Source organism: Diabrotica virgifera, chromosome 1, assembly GCF_917563875.1.
Source record: "Diabrotica virgifera virgifera chromosome 1, PGI_DIABVI_V3a".
Taxonomy (NCBI): Eukaryota; Metazoa; Arthropoda; class Insecta; order Coleoptera; family Chrysomelidae; genus Diabrotica; species Diabrotica virgifera.
This window is the reverse complement of record NC_065443.1, coordinates 25,489,549-25,508,328: the sequence shown is the minus strand read 5'-3', so window position 1 is coordinate 25,508,328 and position 18,780 is coordinate 25,489,549. Positions and strand designations below refer to the sequence as shown.

The 18,780-nt window shown below is 32.8% G+C and overlaps 1 protein-coding gene across 1 annotated transcript in view; it reads left to right on the top strand.

The window, feature by feature from the left end:
• Positions 1 to 18,780, top strand: part of LOC114324168 (pre-mRNA 3' end processing protein WDR33) — a 161,584-nt gene that overhangs the window by 60,964 nt on the left and 81,840 nt on the right. Inside the window, exons 3-4 of the mRNA XM_028271920.2 lie at positions 2,298 to 2,567; positions 7,142 to 7,293. Coding sequence (XP_028127721.2) covers positions 2,298 to 2,567; positions 7,142 to 7,293 — 422 coding nt within the window. The remainder of the gene's footprint in view (positions 1 to 2,297; positions 2,568 to 7,141; positions 7,294 to 18,780) is intronic.

Below are 18,780 nucleotides of genomic sequence, written 5' to 3'. Positions count from 1 at the left end.
GAGAAAAGAGGAAAAGTGTTAAAGTGATTTTTTAATAATATGTTATTTTGGAACGCTTACAATTTTGAACATCTCTAACAACAAAATACTTGAATCACAGGATATATCTGATGTATTCTCTGCTTGGATCTTCCACAAATAATACACAATAAGTAACTTTTTATTAAGTTCACGTCTTAAATCAGTAATTTATTAAATACACTATACCGGGTGGTGAATTGGAACACGGGCCATAGGAAACTCAATGTAAAATTCTAAACTGTTGAATTCCTGCTTCCCTAATTATTTTACATCAAAAGACATTAGAAACTATTTGTAGAGGATTGAAATCTGTATTGAAAACGACTGTTAATATTGTTCTACAAACAATAATTATTCAAAATTTTGTAAAAATATAATACAATTTTCAGAGAAATACGCCAAAGTTACGCCACACACACTGCAATAATGTGTATAAGATTGCATTCGGTGACAATGAATTTATTATATTAACAATTTGAACTGTCAATTTCTTTATTTATTTTATCATTTATTCTTTAAAACACAATAAAGTTGATCAGATACCCTCAGTTAAGGAGAAAGTATTAATAATAAAGATATTTTCTTTAGTCAATAGTGTGCTCACTGTCAGTTAAATAGTAACGTGTGGCCTAACATGCCCACACATACCTACTGCGGTAATTACATTATATTTTTCAAAATTTTGGAATGTGTTTAAATCGTACAACAATTGTAACTTCTGTTTTTAATACAGATTTCAATCCTCTACAAATAACTTCTCATGACTTTTGATGTAACATAATTAGGGAAGCAGGAATTCAACAGTTTAAAATTCTACATTGAGTTTCCTATGGCCCGTTTTCCGATTCACCACCCTGTACCTATATCAATAATGTTTAATCAATTTCTCAAAATATTCCCGATGCAATGTCAAATATTTAAAATTGTCACTGATTGTCAGTGTATGACTGACAATATATGCTGACAATATTATATTCGGTTGAGTGCGTTGTAAGACAAAGACAGATTTGGAAAATATTACCACGGCATTGTGTTCATTTTTTTCAAATCCTGAAAAAACCAATAAATATTTTTGAAAAATTTAAACGCAGAATGAAAGACTAAATTATTACCGAGGGCCGAAAGTCCCTTAGAATAAATAAAAAGTTTATTTTGAATGAGATATTTGAAATTAAAAATCACACTAAATTTTCTCTTAGTTTTTTCACCCCTGTAACTTATTAAAATAAACATTATAGAAGTTCTCAGGGACTTTCGGCCCTCGCTAATAACGTAATCTTTCATTCTGCGTTTAATTTTTCAAAAATACTTATTATTTTTCTCAGGATTTGAAAAAAATGAATCCCCATTTGAATAGCATTGCAGCCGAAAATACGTACCGATCCTCTTAAAGTAAAATAAAAGAAAAATTACGTAAAAATTAAATGTTTTTCATTATGAAAAATTACTTGGGACATTTTGTGTTATTATTTCACTTATTTTGAATAATTTTTTAAGGGCTTGATTTGCAAAGATGCTAAACGATTCACCAAAAATAATATCCAACACCTTACAGGCAAACGGATACAAGTGTAGTTATACTTGTTTGCTACAAACCCTTTTTAAATATTTCGTAAGTAGTCAAACTAGAATCTGCGATATGTCGCCACCAGTAGTTTAGTTCACTTGTATCTCTTTCCCACTAAATTTTTAATACTATCTAGTATTATTTTGTGCACTTAACTCAGTTTACAATATTTTGTCACTTGTACCCCTTAGCATCTAATCCCCTCAATTCAAATCAATAACATTGATGAATTCATTTATCGCGTTTTTCCTATATGTTCGCTGGAGAAGCTTGCTTGACTATTTTTTAGAGGAATGATCGGAGCAACACATATTAAAATTGCACTAAATTTTTTGCCCGCCAGTCTAGGAAGAACAGAAACAGAAGTTTGAAATTTGGTATTTTTAAAATAACACTTAACAACATAAACAACCAATATAGTCCGTTCGCTAAACTCAGACTCAACTGGCTAGTGATTTAAGCTAGTAATTTTGCCAATTTGATAAAATTGCCAAAAAAATAATTACTAAATAGTTAATAATTACTAAATACTTAGTAATTTTGCAAATTTTGTCAAAATTGGCAAAAAACAAAAAAGTTACGTACTAAAATCTTTAGCCATTTGCGTCTGAGTTTAGCGAACCGACTATAATAATACCCCTGTCTTTAATTTGATGATATGTACTTAAAATCAAATTTACATCATTCTAACATATTTTTTTTATTCCAGAATAGAGTATGGCAAAGAGATTATAGAGATAGAAGAGCCCTACAGCCAGATGCCATGTATTATCCAGACTTAATGCCTCCCCCTAGTTATCCTGATAATCCTATTAATTGTGTTACTACTAGATTTGTAAAAACTGCTACAAATAAAATGAGGTGCCCAATTTTCTGTATGGCCTGGACACCCGAGGGCAGAAGGCTGGTAACTGGTGCTAGTTCAGGAGAATTCACATTATGGAATGGATTAACATTTAATTTCGAAACTATCTTACAGGTAAGCTTATATGCTTTTTAAAGAAATTTTAAAGTTTGTTGATCAAATTTTGTTCCGATTGCTGTAAATGTTGTTAACATTTAAAAAAGACAAAATCTACAGAAATTGTGCAACAGTATGACATGCATCATTAAGATTATTTATGGTTTAATAAATAGCAAGTGTATATCTTTGGTGAATTTTATATCTTTAAAAAATTAATAAAAACTTACCAATCATAAGATAAGTAGAATGTAGTAGATAAGCACTTAAGAAGAACAGTAATTAACGATTTTCATATATTCTTCATGTAAGACGTGGTACCCGCTAGGAGGGTTGACAAGGAGGGGATATGACATGTCGACAGTGCTTCTCGTGGTGGCATAACTGTTGTTATTGCGTGGCAAACATTGTAAGCCGTCCCCCACGGGCGATAAATTCAGTTCTTTTTCTTCACTATATTTTCTTACCTTAGTAATAAAATCCACCTCCTCTTTTCAACCAGATCCTTTGGAAACACAAAGAATCTGCATATCCCTTTTTTACTATTCGCGGTGTGCAAGTACTCGGAAGGGGTACGCGAAACGATCGTGCGCGAATAGCGGAGAAATATTGCAACTTTCTTAAATAATTCATATTGTCAATTGAAATTGTCAAATTGACGTACATTTCATACCTATTGTCATTTAAGAAGAAAAATTATATATTGCTTCACAATATTGATACGATATGCAATTATTATATAAAGGTAAATTTAATTAATTGTATTTTGCTTGCAGTACTGCATTTTAATAACTAATTTTATTTACTACATACAATTATTGTTTACGTTTTAATAACATAACCTAAATCTTATTTTTTCTTATTATTTTTTTTGGACTATGGCCTTGACAATTATCCAGTAATCAGGACCATATGATTGGCCAATATAATTAAAAGTGCGAATAAAAGTGCAGAGCGAAGAAACCAGGTGTCGCTTTTCCGAACTTGCACGATCCCAATAGTGTTTAAAATCCGAGTCAAAGCACATTACCATTTTTATCATACAAAATATAATGGTACACAAAAGGGTATTCTGGCTGACCAATCTTAGGAAGTGGACTGGTCTAACTGGTCTAATTTCGAGCTGCCGTAAATAGAATAAGACGGGTCAATGTGGTCGCCAACATCTCCAGAAGATAGGCACTTTTAGAAGAAGAAGAAAACACAATCGTTCCTAATCTTTGCTTGGAGAATATCACTAAAAAACTATAATACATAGAAATTCAAGACCGAATTATGGTAGTATTATCTTAAAACACTATACTTAAGCAGAAAAAGCAGCAGAGGAAGCAAAATTTTAACTATATAGGAATTAAAAAGGCTTGAGATTGAGCAAATCCTGGCTTCGTTTACAAAGTTTGTAAACTTTTGTTTACAAAGTGCTAACAATATGACAGTCGTGCCGTCACACTTCGGCTGTCCGCCTTAAAATCACTTCGTATTTTTCTATATTTAAACTATATTTATGTATTATATCAGACATTTTCTACCATATAGAGTATTTATCGCAAATTTGTAATAATGTATTGATACATTAACACAAAATAAATAGTAACATTTTAAATAATCTCTTGTTTTTGTAAATCACACATAAAGTATACACACAAGATCGTCCCCCGCGTCGACAGAGTGTACCACGTGACCTATAATCATGGTCAATGCTCCCAACGGATAAACAAAATATACAAAAAGATCAGAAAACATTTTTGGAACTGCTTACGAAGAGATGTTGAACAATTCATGACTATATTTTTTGTTGATTACCAAATCTACAAGCATTAAATAATAACTACTATTACTAGAGCAGTACAAAGTTCATTCCAAACTACTTTCATAAAGCGGGTTGATACGATCCAGTGCACTTAAAATCTTAACTTAAAAAGTGTTAACGTCTGCTTGGACGCTGCGTGCGCAACATTTCGAAGCTACTTTGATCGTGTCACCTATTCGTCCAAGTACACTTGTATCAACAGGTTATATTTAAGTTACTTTCTTGGATCCAAGTAGTGCCGAATTGTAAAATTAAAATGGCGTCGGTTTCGAAAAATGGAAGTAAACACAAAAATAAAATGGTCTTAATGAGAGAGCATTAGAGTCATTGAGTTATATGAAGTTGAGGAAGCATTATGGTCGAGTAATTATGAGTCAAAATTTTCCTTTTTTTATTTTTTATTTCTTTTTCTGGATTTCAAACTCATGTATCAACATATCAGCAACTACTCGAACACCTTCCACAATCACTTACGTCTGGTTATTTGACATCCAAGTCATTTCTTGTAGCAACCAACTTAGTTCAAGTACACTTGTACAAGTGCACGTGGTCCAAGTTGGAACCCAAACATTCTTGGATCGTGACAGGTGCTCCGACTCACTTTACAGATGGTGAGAAAAATACCTTCTCCAAATTGCGTTTGCGGTGCTGCAAGACAAATGGATAAATATTATTCATCCGATTTCTTAGTGGAGACCAAAGAGTCGATTGAATATATTTGCCAACTAAATTTTTGTTTGTAAAAATTATTATGGTTATTTATTGTTTGTAATATATTGTCCTCTTTACTTATACACAAAAACTCAACTGTGATGTTATGCTAAATAAAAATAAATACTTTCTTACATTGAGTACATCTGATAGAAACTGATAAAGAAGAAAACAACAAATATGTGCAATGCAAATTAATCAATAGTGATGTGCAATAAAGAGTAAAGAATAGCCAGCCAGTAGCCCAATGGCGGATCTAAAAATTGGCCTTGGGTGGGCGAGGGTTGGGAACTTTCAACACCAACCAAAAGACAAAAAAGATAAACCCAAACTACATAAAAGATATATATATATATATATATATATATATATATATATATATATATATATATATATATATATATATATATATATATATATATATATATTATAACCCAGAGAGGTTGAAGAGGGCGAAACACATTTCTAAGAACTGGTGTTTGGATCTTTGATTCTATTCGAAAAAATTTTCCCAGCCCGAAATGGTGGATGTGTGAATTGTTCGTAAGGGGATTTTTCCACATTCTCTATTTCATCTATTTTATATATATATACAACTTACACGCCTTAATTTTTCTTAATTTTCGCAAGTGGCTTATTTATTGGGTTGAATTGGTCTGTCTATGGTTTAAGTTTCATGTCAGCTAATATATTTTTCTTTAATTTTGGACCTTTAGGGGTAGGGGAATTTCCCCATATATCCGCCTTTGCAGTAGCCAAAGCATTGGTAGAACAATTTGTACTGAGATATGAAATACCAAAAAGCGTTTATTCACCAAGGTATATAATTCATAAGAAATAAAAAACAACATACACATTGCTGCAAAATGAGCAAATGACCTTGGCAGCCTACCATCATAAAAAAATAATTGGTTCACTAGAAAATAACACAAGCATTTGAACACAGACCTAAGAACATTATATTTTTAAGATATATATAATACATTTCTAAGAACAGGTGTTTGGATCTTTGATTCTATTAAAAAAAATTTTCCCACCCTGAAATGGTGGATGTGTGAATTGTTCGTAAGGGGATTTTTCCACATTCTCTATTTCATTTGTTTGATACAGACCTAAGAATACAACTATTCACTTTTCAACGGATTATGTCGGTAGATTCATCAATCCTTTGATTTCGTATTTCTTAAAACTTATAGATTACCAACAAATTCGGTAATAAAAGAATCAATTTTATCATATTGTTAAAAATCCATCCAAAACTTGTTTCATTAGATATTATTTCTCCTGAATTGCTTATTGTTGTATTTATTTTTTCTGTTATGTTTAGAATTTACTAAAGATTCTCTAGCTTCTTTTGTTGTCAGCTGTATAGGCCTGGATCCCGCTTACCAAAAAAAAAAGTTAATTAATAGCAAACTGAAAATTTGTTAATAGTTTAACGGTGTCTAGTCGGACAAATTTTGATGTACGGAAACACTGGAACAGGAGAAGTTTTAATTGTGGAACAGGTTATAGGTTTCGAACGTCAGACTATGAAAACTTCCCATGTATTTTGTCGGACAGATCTACCAATTGATTTGTTACCCTCTCATTAAACTCTCATGTAAATATCAGACTGCTATTTACCACCAACATAATTCCTGTCATTTTACATGTACTACGTGTCGGACTTATTAAAATGCCCAACATATTTGTCGGACAAACATTTTTTCATATATTATATGTATAAAGTTTGCTATTGAATAAATTTAAAAACAACCTGCTAGTTTTGACAATCATAAACTTGCTAGAATGACACGTTCCACAATTAAAACTTCCCCTGGTCCAGTGTTCCCATACATCAAAGTTTGTCCGACTAGACACTGTTAAGCTATTAACAAATTTTCAGCTTGCTATTAATCAACTTTTTTGATAACAAAAGAGGCTAGTGAATCTTTAGTAAATTCTAAACCTAACAGAAAAAATAAATACAATAATAAGCAATTCAGGAAAAATAATATCTAATGAAACAAGTTTAAAACTAAAGCCTTTTAGGTTCAAATTGTAATTTCTAAATTTATTTTCTTTCCAGGCACATGACAGTCCAGTCAGGACGATGGTATGGAGTCACAATGACAGCTGGATGATAACAGGTGACCATTCTGGTTATGTCAAATATTGGCAGTCGAACATGAACAATGTGAAGATGTTCCAAGCGCACAAAGAAGCACTTCGAGGCATAAGGTATCTACAACTTCTCTCCGTAATTATAAAACTTGTACACTTACTTATATTTTACTTTATCAATAAAAGATCCCTCCTTCTCCCTACATTAGTGCAAAATAAAGAAATCAATTTTAAATAACGCCATCAATATTTTCCAAACAATACATTGCATTTCAAATTGTCTAGTTGGAAACATTGTACTTAACTGACTCTATTAGAGTTTCTGAATAGACCATACAAAACTAATTCCCTTAAAGTAAGATGGTGAATGGACATTGATTCCGAAGGCAACAGTTCCCAAACAAAGACACACACAAAGTGATTTATTTTGATAGCAAATGAGTACGAATAGTACATTGTGATTTTTCAAATATTGGAATTAGTGCATTATATCAACAAGTATACATTTCATACATTTTAAACAAAAATGTGCTATAATGTACATTTGATTACTGCCGTCCAATGAAAATTGCACAAAAAATCATGTAGGTACACATTAAAATATGAAGATGTTAACTTTAGAATAGCTTTTTATATTTCTCAAAACAATCCGTAATGAACAGGATGTCGATTAGAAAAAAACTATATAAAGATATCAAATATCCACGCAATTAAGAAAATACCATCAATTTTAGGCCAATTATTGTTGGGGTCAAGAAAACGTTTGTACAATTCCAAGTTTTATTTCCGGGGGAATAAAACCTCTAATGGCACCAAGTGTCTGGTTGCGCCTATTCATGGTTTGTATTAAATACTTGCAAACCAAACGAATGATGAATGAAAGAAGACAAGGGAAGTTTAAAAGTTGCATCTCACTACCTGTCTATTCATCACGACCAAATTCCAACGAAAACGTAGTTGTGGTACTCAGGAGTAAAACTAATAAAATAATTCGCTATAAAACGAAATTAAGACAGAATTTAAGAGTTGCTTCAAACTGAAGTATAATAAAAGTTACATTGTTTTCCAACTGTATTTTGCAGTGCATTGTATTTTCCGTTCGGTATCATTTAAAAGTCTGTGATAAAAGAAATCTGTTGTGATAATTAATCGTGATGTAATTATTTTTTACATTGAATAAATTAGTTTAAAAAGAATAAAATGAGTCGATTCCAGGAATTTCTTCAAACTGAGTCCTTGTGGCTCGATTTGGGGAGATTTTTGGAATTGCGTTTTTATTTTTAAACCTCTTCAATCATTCGGTCATTGGGGATTATAGTAAATAAAAACGTTTATAAAAGTTTCCTTGTTTTATTTCATCAACAAGAAAGAAGGTGGTAATATTTTTAAAGTATTAATAAACTAATGCATTGGTGAATTTTTATTTTTAGCGATGTATTCCTGCAGCTGGGGTTTGTATCATGTTCAAGGTGTATCAAGGGTGATTAAAATTTTTATTTTAATATAAATTGGTGTGAAGAGACAAGTTTTGTCGTATATTTCATGTAGGAATTTTAAAAATACAATATGTTTTCTTGTTTACATCATCTAGAATTTTTCTGAGATTATGTCTAGATTTTGTTCCAAACAGATAGGTATGTCGGCTCTCATTATATCGATTTCCTTTTACTGTTTTGAAGTTCCATAAGATAACTAAACATACAAACAGTTTTGTCATTTGGTAACCTCCGGACAAGAAATCGACGTTTCCATTTCCATCGGGCAGCTTATCCATGTCCAGCATACAGCACGACCAAATTTACTTTGTATTTGATATTTGGATGCGCACTGTTGTTGATGTTCGATTTTCCACATTTTCTGAATTTTATTTTGGAACCCTGCAGGTATTTTACTTGGCGAGACGTTACCAAAATGCAATTCAAAAAATTTGGAAAAACCGAACGTCAACACCAGTATGCATCCAAATCTCAAATACAAAGTGAATTTGGTCGTGCTGTACAATATTTTTGGTCATCCAACTTATGAAGAACTTAAGGAAGGAGTAACTTGATATCAACAAAAAATATGTACTTGAAAGTTTTGAAATGTGAAAAAGTGTACTATGAAGTTTTGTTTATAATTTTGAAAGAGCATTAACTCCTACCAATATTAGGTTTGTTCCAACACGACGAAGAACCGTCATGTAACGATCACTTTACTAGATAATTAACATTCCATGGGAACGAAATAATACGTTCCATGGTACTGCGCAGGACTGTGATCGTTACATAGACGGTTTCTAGTTGTGTTGGAACAAACCTATATATTGTTTTATAGCCAACTTCAAATCAACATAAATAGGAATACAACTCCTACTTGAACCTACAAAAACTCTTCATTTAAATACACAATGTACCTATAAAAACTACTTTCTTGTATTATTATTTTCTCATTATGTGTTGATTTTATTCTCTTGTTTGGATTGATAGTAGATATTGTAAAACAATAAAGGATAAATAAATAAAAATTTGAAATATTTTTGCTAAAAACACGCGAGTGTTACAAGCTAGTGCCCTAATAACACCAAACATTCCATGTATGTTCCTAGAATGTACACACAGGTCATTGAAAACATTCCTGGAATGTCCTCAAAAGCACAAGAACGTCCAAGAAGGGAGCACACATACTTGTCACATACCATGGAGCATCTACAATATTTCTCAGTATTTTGTTTTGGAATCTTTGTATAATTTTTATATTACTTGGTCTAAAGTAATAACTTATTAGGCATCGACAATGTGGAGTTTCTTCCAACTAGCCAATACACTTTTTACATATACCTTTCTTTTGCCTTTCATAGCCACAAGGCTATACGTTTCCTTCCTGGTTTTTTTGTAGATCACTTTCAGCTGAGTCTAAAAAAAATTAAAATGGATGGTAATTTTTCTATTCTTTACAATTAAACATCAAAAGAAATAGGTACTATTTACAGGCAATAATAATAATATGCATAAATAATTCGTTTCATAAAGAATAAAGAAAATTGAAAACGGATTTTATAATACTTACATAATTTTTTAAACAAAAGAGATCCATCCAGAGCAAAACTAACGTACAGAACAGCAAAAAAGCCACTATATAATTATAATTTAAATTTTCCATCCAATCATAAATTTTTAGGTATTCATGAAATGTGAAAATGTGATGACCACGCGGCACGCGACCCTACTACATAGAACACGCGCGGCAAATTTGAAAATGAACGCAAATTTAATAGTAAATGGCCTCACTTAAAATATAGGACATAGGTAGTATGTTCATAGAATGTCTTGTGGTAACATTCCACCAATAATTTAATCAGATGTTCACCGAATGTTCCTTCAATGTCCAGGACATTCAAACATTAATAGAACTTTGATAGTACATTCCTGGAATGTTTTGTGTTGTTAGGGTGTAGTACTAATAAGAGGGAATAACTTGGAAATCTACAAATTGTAGTATAAAAGTAAATCCTGCTGAATATAAATGATCATAGAAGTGAAAAACAAGATTATTTACAACTTTAAACAACGTGACGTGGTAATCAACAACTATTTTGCAATCTGTATTTCATATTATGTTTTATGTTGTTAGTTGTTTTTTTAATCACGTCATATTTGTTGCAATCCTGCTTGTTAACCATCCAAAACTTCTCAGATAGGTATAGTATGTACTATTTCTTTATAATATGAATTCATCCATGTGATATACAGAAATACGTTTCTAAATGAGTGACATCGAGACGTAAGTTTTCATTTTTTAGCTTGATTTAGTAGTACGAGAGGTTTTCTTTTTAGTTGTGTATATAGCCATAAAAACAAAAAAATATATAGACTTACAGTACTTTATTGCTTTTCAAAATATGTCCCAACAAGATCGATACACTTTTGCATACGTTCAAACCAATTGGTAAAACAGTTATTCCAGTCTTCAGTTGACACCTTCAAAATCGCTGTTTTAAAGGCATCGATGGCTTTTTCTGGCGACTGCAATCGTCGCCCACGCATTGAATTCTTGATCTTTGGGAACGTGAAGCAGTCGGTGGGACTTGACAGTGGATGGTTTAACAATTCGATGTTTTAAAGTTCCAAAAACTCGTATTGTCTTCTGGGCAGTGTGAGCACTTGCATTGTCATGATGTAGGATGATTCGCCGTTGTGTGTTGCTTTGTCTGAGTTTCGCGATAATTTCTGGCAAACAAACGGTTATATACCATTCAGAAATAACCGTTCTTCGATCTTTTAAAGCAATTGTGCCACAGGACCAGATTTTGACACAAAAATTGCGACCGTTTTCTTTGACACACTTCGAGAACGGATCACTTTTATTTGTTTTTCCGTGAAACACTCACGCAGCGGATTGGCGTTTATTTTCCGGTTGGTAGAAGTAAATCCAAGATTTTGGATCGATGTTTTTGAAATGCCCAAATATGCCTATATCTCCGTTATGTTACACGGCGGTCATCCTTAATTAGCTGACGAACCATATCAATGCTTTACGGTGTGACTGATGTTTTGGGTGGACCTGGCCTGGATTCGTCGCTGAGACTGGAGCGACCACGTTGAAATTCGCAATACCATCGGGAAATAGTTGACTGGTGTGATGCTTCATTCCCAAACACAGAAACCATTTCAGCGTGATATTGCTGTTGGGATAATCCTCTCTGAAAATTGTAAAAAATTATTGCTGGAAAAATGTTCTCGGCTAAGATCCATTTTTCGGCCGACTTGCTAATTTCAAAAATTCACTGTATCTACACGACTTGTTGTATCGCAATGAAACTCTCGATTTATCTCAAGAGGTCACGTCAACAAAAAATTGAGGTTATGTTTGTGTCAGAATGTTTTATTGGTGGCGCCCTCTAACCGGCTCTATTCAAAACTAAAATGACAGGTCATGTATACTAAGTTAAACTATTTGTTTTTCTTGTCCGCGTCGAGAATTACATCGTGAAATTTCTAAATTACTCACATCGAAGTGAGTGCTCTGACCCTCACGGTTATCAGATCGACCACATGAAAATGGTCCCTTATTAAAATTTTGAATTTATTATCGATTATTCTCGTGCTTGTATTTTTACTCATATGACTATAATCATGCCAGCCAACAAGCTTACATGTTATCATCTCTTTTCAATTATTTAATCAATTGCCTTTATGTTGGTTTCTTCATCGGTCTTGCTTGAAAAGTGAACAGAATAACGCTAAAGCAGGTGTTTTAGGTCTATACACTATGGTGCAAAGGAATAAATTCGTTATTTCGTAAACCAGCGACGTTTTGGAAAAATCCCGAAACAGGTTGATTTTTATTTTTGAATTATGATTTTTTTGGCATATATAATATTATACTAGTGACGTCATTTATCTGGGAGTGATGGCGTAATAGATGATTTTTTCATGAGATTAGGAATCGTGTGCTAGTTCATTTGAAAGGTTATTCAATTATTTATTCAGTATATAAACATTAAAATAATTATTTGTAGGGTGTCCAGTGGTGTTGAATTAAATTAATTCACACAAGAAAGAAGAATGTATGTAATTTATTTAATTCAAAATACATTTTACTGCTGCCAGAAAACAGAAAAAAATGTTTATTTCACAAATTAACATTGCTTTTCGCTTAAATTCAATGTTCAAGCTGCCAGCCACCTACCTCTTGGCAGTTTGAATATTGAATTGAGACGAAAAGCAATGTTTATTTGTGAAATAAACATTTTTTTCTGTTTTCTGGCCGCAGTAAAATGTATTTGAAAATTAATTAAATTCTAAACAATTTTTTTGGACACCCTGTATAAATAATTATGTTGGTGTTTATATTACTGAATAAAGAATTGAATAACCTTTCAAATGAGCTAGCACACGACCCCTATTCTCATTAAAAAAGCACCTATTACGTCTTCATGCCCAGATGGATGACGTCACTATTATTATATATATGCCAAAAAAAGCATAATTTAAAATTAAAAATCAACCTGTTTCGTGATTTTTCCTTAAAGTCTCTGGCTTACGAAATAACGAATTTATTCCTTTCATTTGCACCATACTTTATATTAACAATTTCTATTCATTATTTGTGACCCTTAGTTTTTGGTCTTCAATTCTGAATTCCTTTTTCTTTAATACCTTCTTCCATTTTTTTTATTATTTGAGCCACTTTCCGTCATCCATCTTTGTTTACCAATATGTTAGCTTTTCTTAACTGCTAATTTTCTAACGATCTTTAAGGTATAAAGGATGTTGAGTAAGCGATTACAACTATAAACATAGAAAAGAAAAATCATTGGCAAAAAACTCCCGATGTGAATGTGAATACGATTTGAAATACGTATATAGTAATAGTATATACATAAATATGTATATAGGTTGCCTTCCACCATTTTATGTATTTTCTTTTGTATTCACATTGTGAGTTTTTTGCCAATGATTTTTCATTTCTATATTTATATTATGCGGTCGGAAAGGTCTCCGCGGTTAATACAATGAAACTTTGAGAAAGAGATCAAATCAATATTATTACAAGAATTAACATTATTATTAAACTCACCATGCTTCCAGGTTGAACCACGTCGACATTCTCTCTAAAGTCATCTTCAGGTCATCTGGGTGGGTTTCAGTCTCTCCTAAGCTCCCATACACTTCACTGGACACTGGAATACTGTTGTTTCCGATGGGGGCCCGTTCATTTATACTGTGGTTCGCTGAAGTGGGAGTTGGCGCGAAGATTTTTGACGGCGGGATTTAGATGGACCGGACGATGTGTTCTTTAGGAGAGGTCTCCATGTCGATGGCAACCGGGAGCCGGCATCTCTTTTGTTTAGACAATTGGGGCGATTTTCGATCTCTATGGCTTCTCAGATAATTCTTGGTTTATAGAAGCGAATGGGGGCTCTGGTTCTGGAGTGTTCAAAGTCAATTTTGTGACCTAGTATGACCGCCTGTATGAAGACGGTGTTGGCCTAGAGCTGAAATTGAATCGGAATTGCGGACAGATATGGGATGTTCAAAATCCACTTTTGAAATATATGATTAGTTTGTCCTATGTAAAATCGGGGGTTTGGGATGTTGTCTTTGACTGATTGGACAAGAGATAAAAGTTTTTGACCCATTTAACCCCCATCAAAAATTTCTCCCGGAGAACAAGGAGACATGCAGCAACCACGATTAAGTCGTCAAATGTAATTCCTCTCATATAGCTATAAACTTTTCTCGTATCATAAAATAAATAATTTGCCTGTACAGGAGTTATTTTGGTCTTCCCTGACTCTAGGACTAGTAAAAATAATACCAGTAAAACTAATCTTTTTGTTGGGCCGCGTAAATTTGCCGTATATATTTCTATTATGATAGTATTAGATCTAAATCAAGTTAACAGTGATGTTCCTCTAAGAAACAAAATTGTACTCATTGATGTATTTTTCCTATTCCGTTATTTTCAAGAGAGGGAGAGAGAGACTCCTGGCTCCTCCCATGTTTATGTTTATCAACCGCTGACGAAACGGGTCTAGTTTCTTGTTCCATTAACCCTTATTTTTATTTATAATAAGCTGAAATAACCGTCTTCTGTTTTGTAACAGTTTTAGTATTACACTTGGCGTTGGAAACTGCAGTTATCATGTTTCGCAACTAGCAGATCTGTTAATGATAAAGGAAAAGCGCAGTAAAAGGAATCATCATCTTTGGCTCGAGAATTCTTTTAGGATCCTGGCCTGCTTCAAGATTCGTCGCTATTCTTCGGATTCTCGTGACCTGTTGCCATCTTCCGATTTTGAGTACCCTTAAATCAGTCTCACCTCCATCTAACCACTTAATTTGCGGTCGGCCTTTGTTCCGTCCTACAGGTGTTCCTGTGGTTAGCTTTTTAGCGATTGTTGTCTAGCATTCGTATTATGTGTCCAGCCCATCTGAGTCGCTGTGTTTTAATGTACGTTACGTCTGGTTCATTAAAGAGTTGATATACTTCGAAGTTATTTATATCTCCTGCGTCACTGCCCTTGGTTGTTTATAGCTCCAAATATTTCGTCTTTCATCCTTCTGCATTCGGGTCCATATTTCTGTCCCATATGTGAGGACTGGCCTCGGCAGTGTTTTGTATATACCAAATTTTAGTTTTTATTCAGATGGTTCTTGAGCAGAATTGTTTTTGGAGTCTATAGTATCCAATATTTCTAAGGCTTATTCGCCTTTTAATTTTTTTACTTTTTTTGTTGGTACTAGTCACCAGCCAGCCATGGTATGTGAAGCTTCAAGAAACAATCTTTTCTCCTGTCTTTCAAAAAGTCAAAGCCTTTTTTTGATTTCCAAAGACTATTTCCCGTTCTTCATTTGCTACAGGATCCTTAGTAACAAACATGTATTTGGTTTTGTCTTCGTTGATTACTAGACCGACCCTGTCGCCGCCATTTCCAAGGCTACGAAATATTGAACATCTCACTTGCTACGCCATTAACAAAAAAAATCGTATGTACTTAAGAATGTAAAGAGAGGCAAGTATTTTCTATTATCCTCGTCACAAGACATAAACTCACATCACATAAACTTACTATAAGCAGATAAGGTCAATATACCTATATAAAGTAATTATTTTCAACGTTTTAACGAATATGTATGATAAAAAAATCTTTTTATACAATATGTTGATTGGAAATACATATTCTTAAGACTTTCATTGCACAAAACAAATTCATTTTTAATGTAAGTATATTAATCATTTCGACACTTAGAACATGGTACAAACGCCAGTTGCGCTTACAATTTGGGAATTAGGTAGTTTTTGGTGTCTTGCACTAATGGTGTTATAGTAAATGAGCTAAGGTGACTTAATTGATTATGTTTCAGGAATATATACACTATTTTCTAAATTCATTTTTTCAGTAGACAACTATTTCGGAAATCTTCCTTTGGTACCATACCTGTTAGGCATACTCCATGCTCCAGAGTTCAACTAGAGCTCTAGTACCATTGATGATGGTTACTATAATATATACATTTAGGGCTGGTTGTTCGAACGCTAATCAAAAATGATCATTATAAAATATTTAATTACTGTCACCAACTGTCAATGTCAACTTTGTTGGGCTGCTGAAAACATAATTATGGATTACAATTATGAAATTAGTTAATCAATTATGTTAATAATTGTTACCTATGTTAATTGATTAACTAATCTCATAATTATAATCAATTATGTTTTCAGCAACCCAATCAAAGTTGACATTGACAGTTGGTGACAGTAATTAAATATTTGATAGTGATCATTGTTGATTAGCGTTCGAACAACCGGCCCTTAATATTCAATATTTTGTTTAATATTAGTTATTTTCCGTGTATGGTATACACCAGACACGGAATCATATCCCATCAATTATAAAATTCATAATATAGTATGCTATTACACCAGAATTATACAACTGACTTGGCACGATCGCTCAAGTAAAATGATCTTCATAAGTACCAGTCACGATTCTCCAGTAGTCAGTCTCAGTACCTAGGTACTCTCAGTCTGTTAAAAAGTTCTTGGTTTGAGATGAGGCACAGTAAGTAATGTAATTATACATCGGGTGCCTAAGCTCTGTTGTCTGCTTCTTCCTTTATGTTCCAACTGCGACTATTCTTACCTGTGGTGATCACAAGCAAGCTAATGTGTACAGAGACCGGACCGGAGTAGGTTTCAAACAGCCAGTAACAATGTTCATTGTATTATTGAGGGCGACGTCAACACCTCACACTAAGCCTTCAATACTGAAGCAACTTCCTTAAAGCAAGTTGCAAATCAAATGTTCTCAATGCTGCGCTCTCCAGCTTGAGCAAGCCGTGTTCTTCAGCTCACAACAATGTTGTTTGAATGAAAGTCCTGTCTAGTTTAACACTAAGTATAGTCCGTCCGCTATAACTTTTCCCATGCGGTACGATTCATTTTCAATCAAATTAAGTCAAAACACAAAGTTAAACGTACGCCGATGTGTGTAGTATATGGTATACAGTATACAAAATGTATATACACATCGACGTTCGTTTCAATTTATGTTTTGACTTAATTTGATTGAAAATGAATCGTACCGCATGGGAAAAGTTATAGCGGACGGACTATATCTAGGATAGTTGCAATGCGCCTAATCTCATTCCACGCTACATTCAGCTATTTCCGAGCTCGATTGTTACGCAGCTGAAGTGTGTTTTATCAGGTTTGGCAGAGTCACCCACCAAGATGCTTAGTGTCATAATACTTGGACAACTGCTCTAGAGGCTGACGCGCTCGAGTAACGCGCAAAATCTCCGCTTGGGCTCCCATAAGAAGAAGACCAGTAGTGTTCCATGACTTTTGGTTTTATTTGGAATTATCGAGTATACTTTATACCTCCTTTTTAGTACCTACTATACTTATTAACACATATTATTTACTAACGTATTTCTATTATGTATTTAAACTTGTTTTCTCCTATCGTCTTAACTTGCCTGTTCTCGGTTTAATAAATTTTCGAAAACCCTTTTACATTCTTCCGTTGTGTTTCTTGGTTCACTAATTAATTCTTCATGTTTTAATAAATATGTGCTTTGTAGCTGTAGCCCTCTTATATTTTGTTTAGTTTTCTTAATTCTTTATACTATTGTTTCTTTATATAATTATGTCCCTTTTAAATTCTGTAACCTCGTTGTCTTTATCGATTACTTATTAAAATTTCTTCGTCAATGTTATTAGTCCCGATGGAAAAATTCTAGGACAAAGAACACAATAAAGAAGAGGAAAAAAGTCACGTGTTATTAAAATCTAAACAAATAATTAAAACAATTTACATTATAATCAAATTTTGAAATTTGTGGATTTTTTTTACAAATATTGGATCAGCTGTTTTACGGGTAAACAGATCTTTATAACAAATCAATGAAAGCTTTTGGGTCTTTCTAATTTTTTATAAAATTTATTATTTATAGGTTACTTATGGGTGATTATTAATTATAGTTATTTATATGTGCATGATTAAAATATTTAAAAAGCGGAAACTGTTTGTTTGTCTAACAACTTTTTAAAGTCGTTAAGAATTATGTCTGTGCTTTTAAATTTAAAAATTCCCAAGGAGTTTCCATTTCTATCGGAGATATCTTGAGGCACTAATTTTGGATTTATTTAATGTTAAAATTATTATTAAATTAATACTTGTTTTTCAGACAAATTTTCTTTTGTGTTCTAGTACGCGGTTTTAAAAGTTTTAAAATTATTATTAAATTAATACTTGTTTTTCAGACAAATTTTCTTTTGTGTTCTAGTACGCGGTTTTAAAAGTTTACCCTGTTTGTCCGATGTAAACGGGTATTTTTTTCTCTTTAAATTGTTGTTGATGTTACTCGTTTCAAATGTTGGCCATATGTCTGGTCGAAATGCCGAAATTATTCGAAGATTTTAAGATACAAAAAAAGTATGGATAAAAATTATGAAAAAGGGATATATGAGCCAACTATAGCAAAGGATGGAATCAGAAATAGAATAAATTTAACAAAATCCAGAAAAGCCACGGAGTATGACAGAATTTAGGAATTCTTTAGGCATATGTATGCTTCTTTATGCTAATTTAAAGATGTATGGAATACTAAT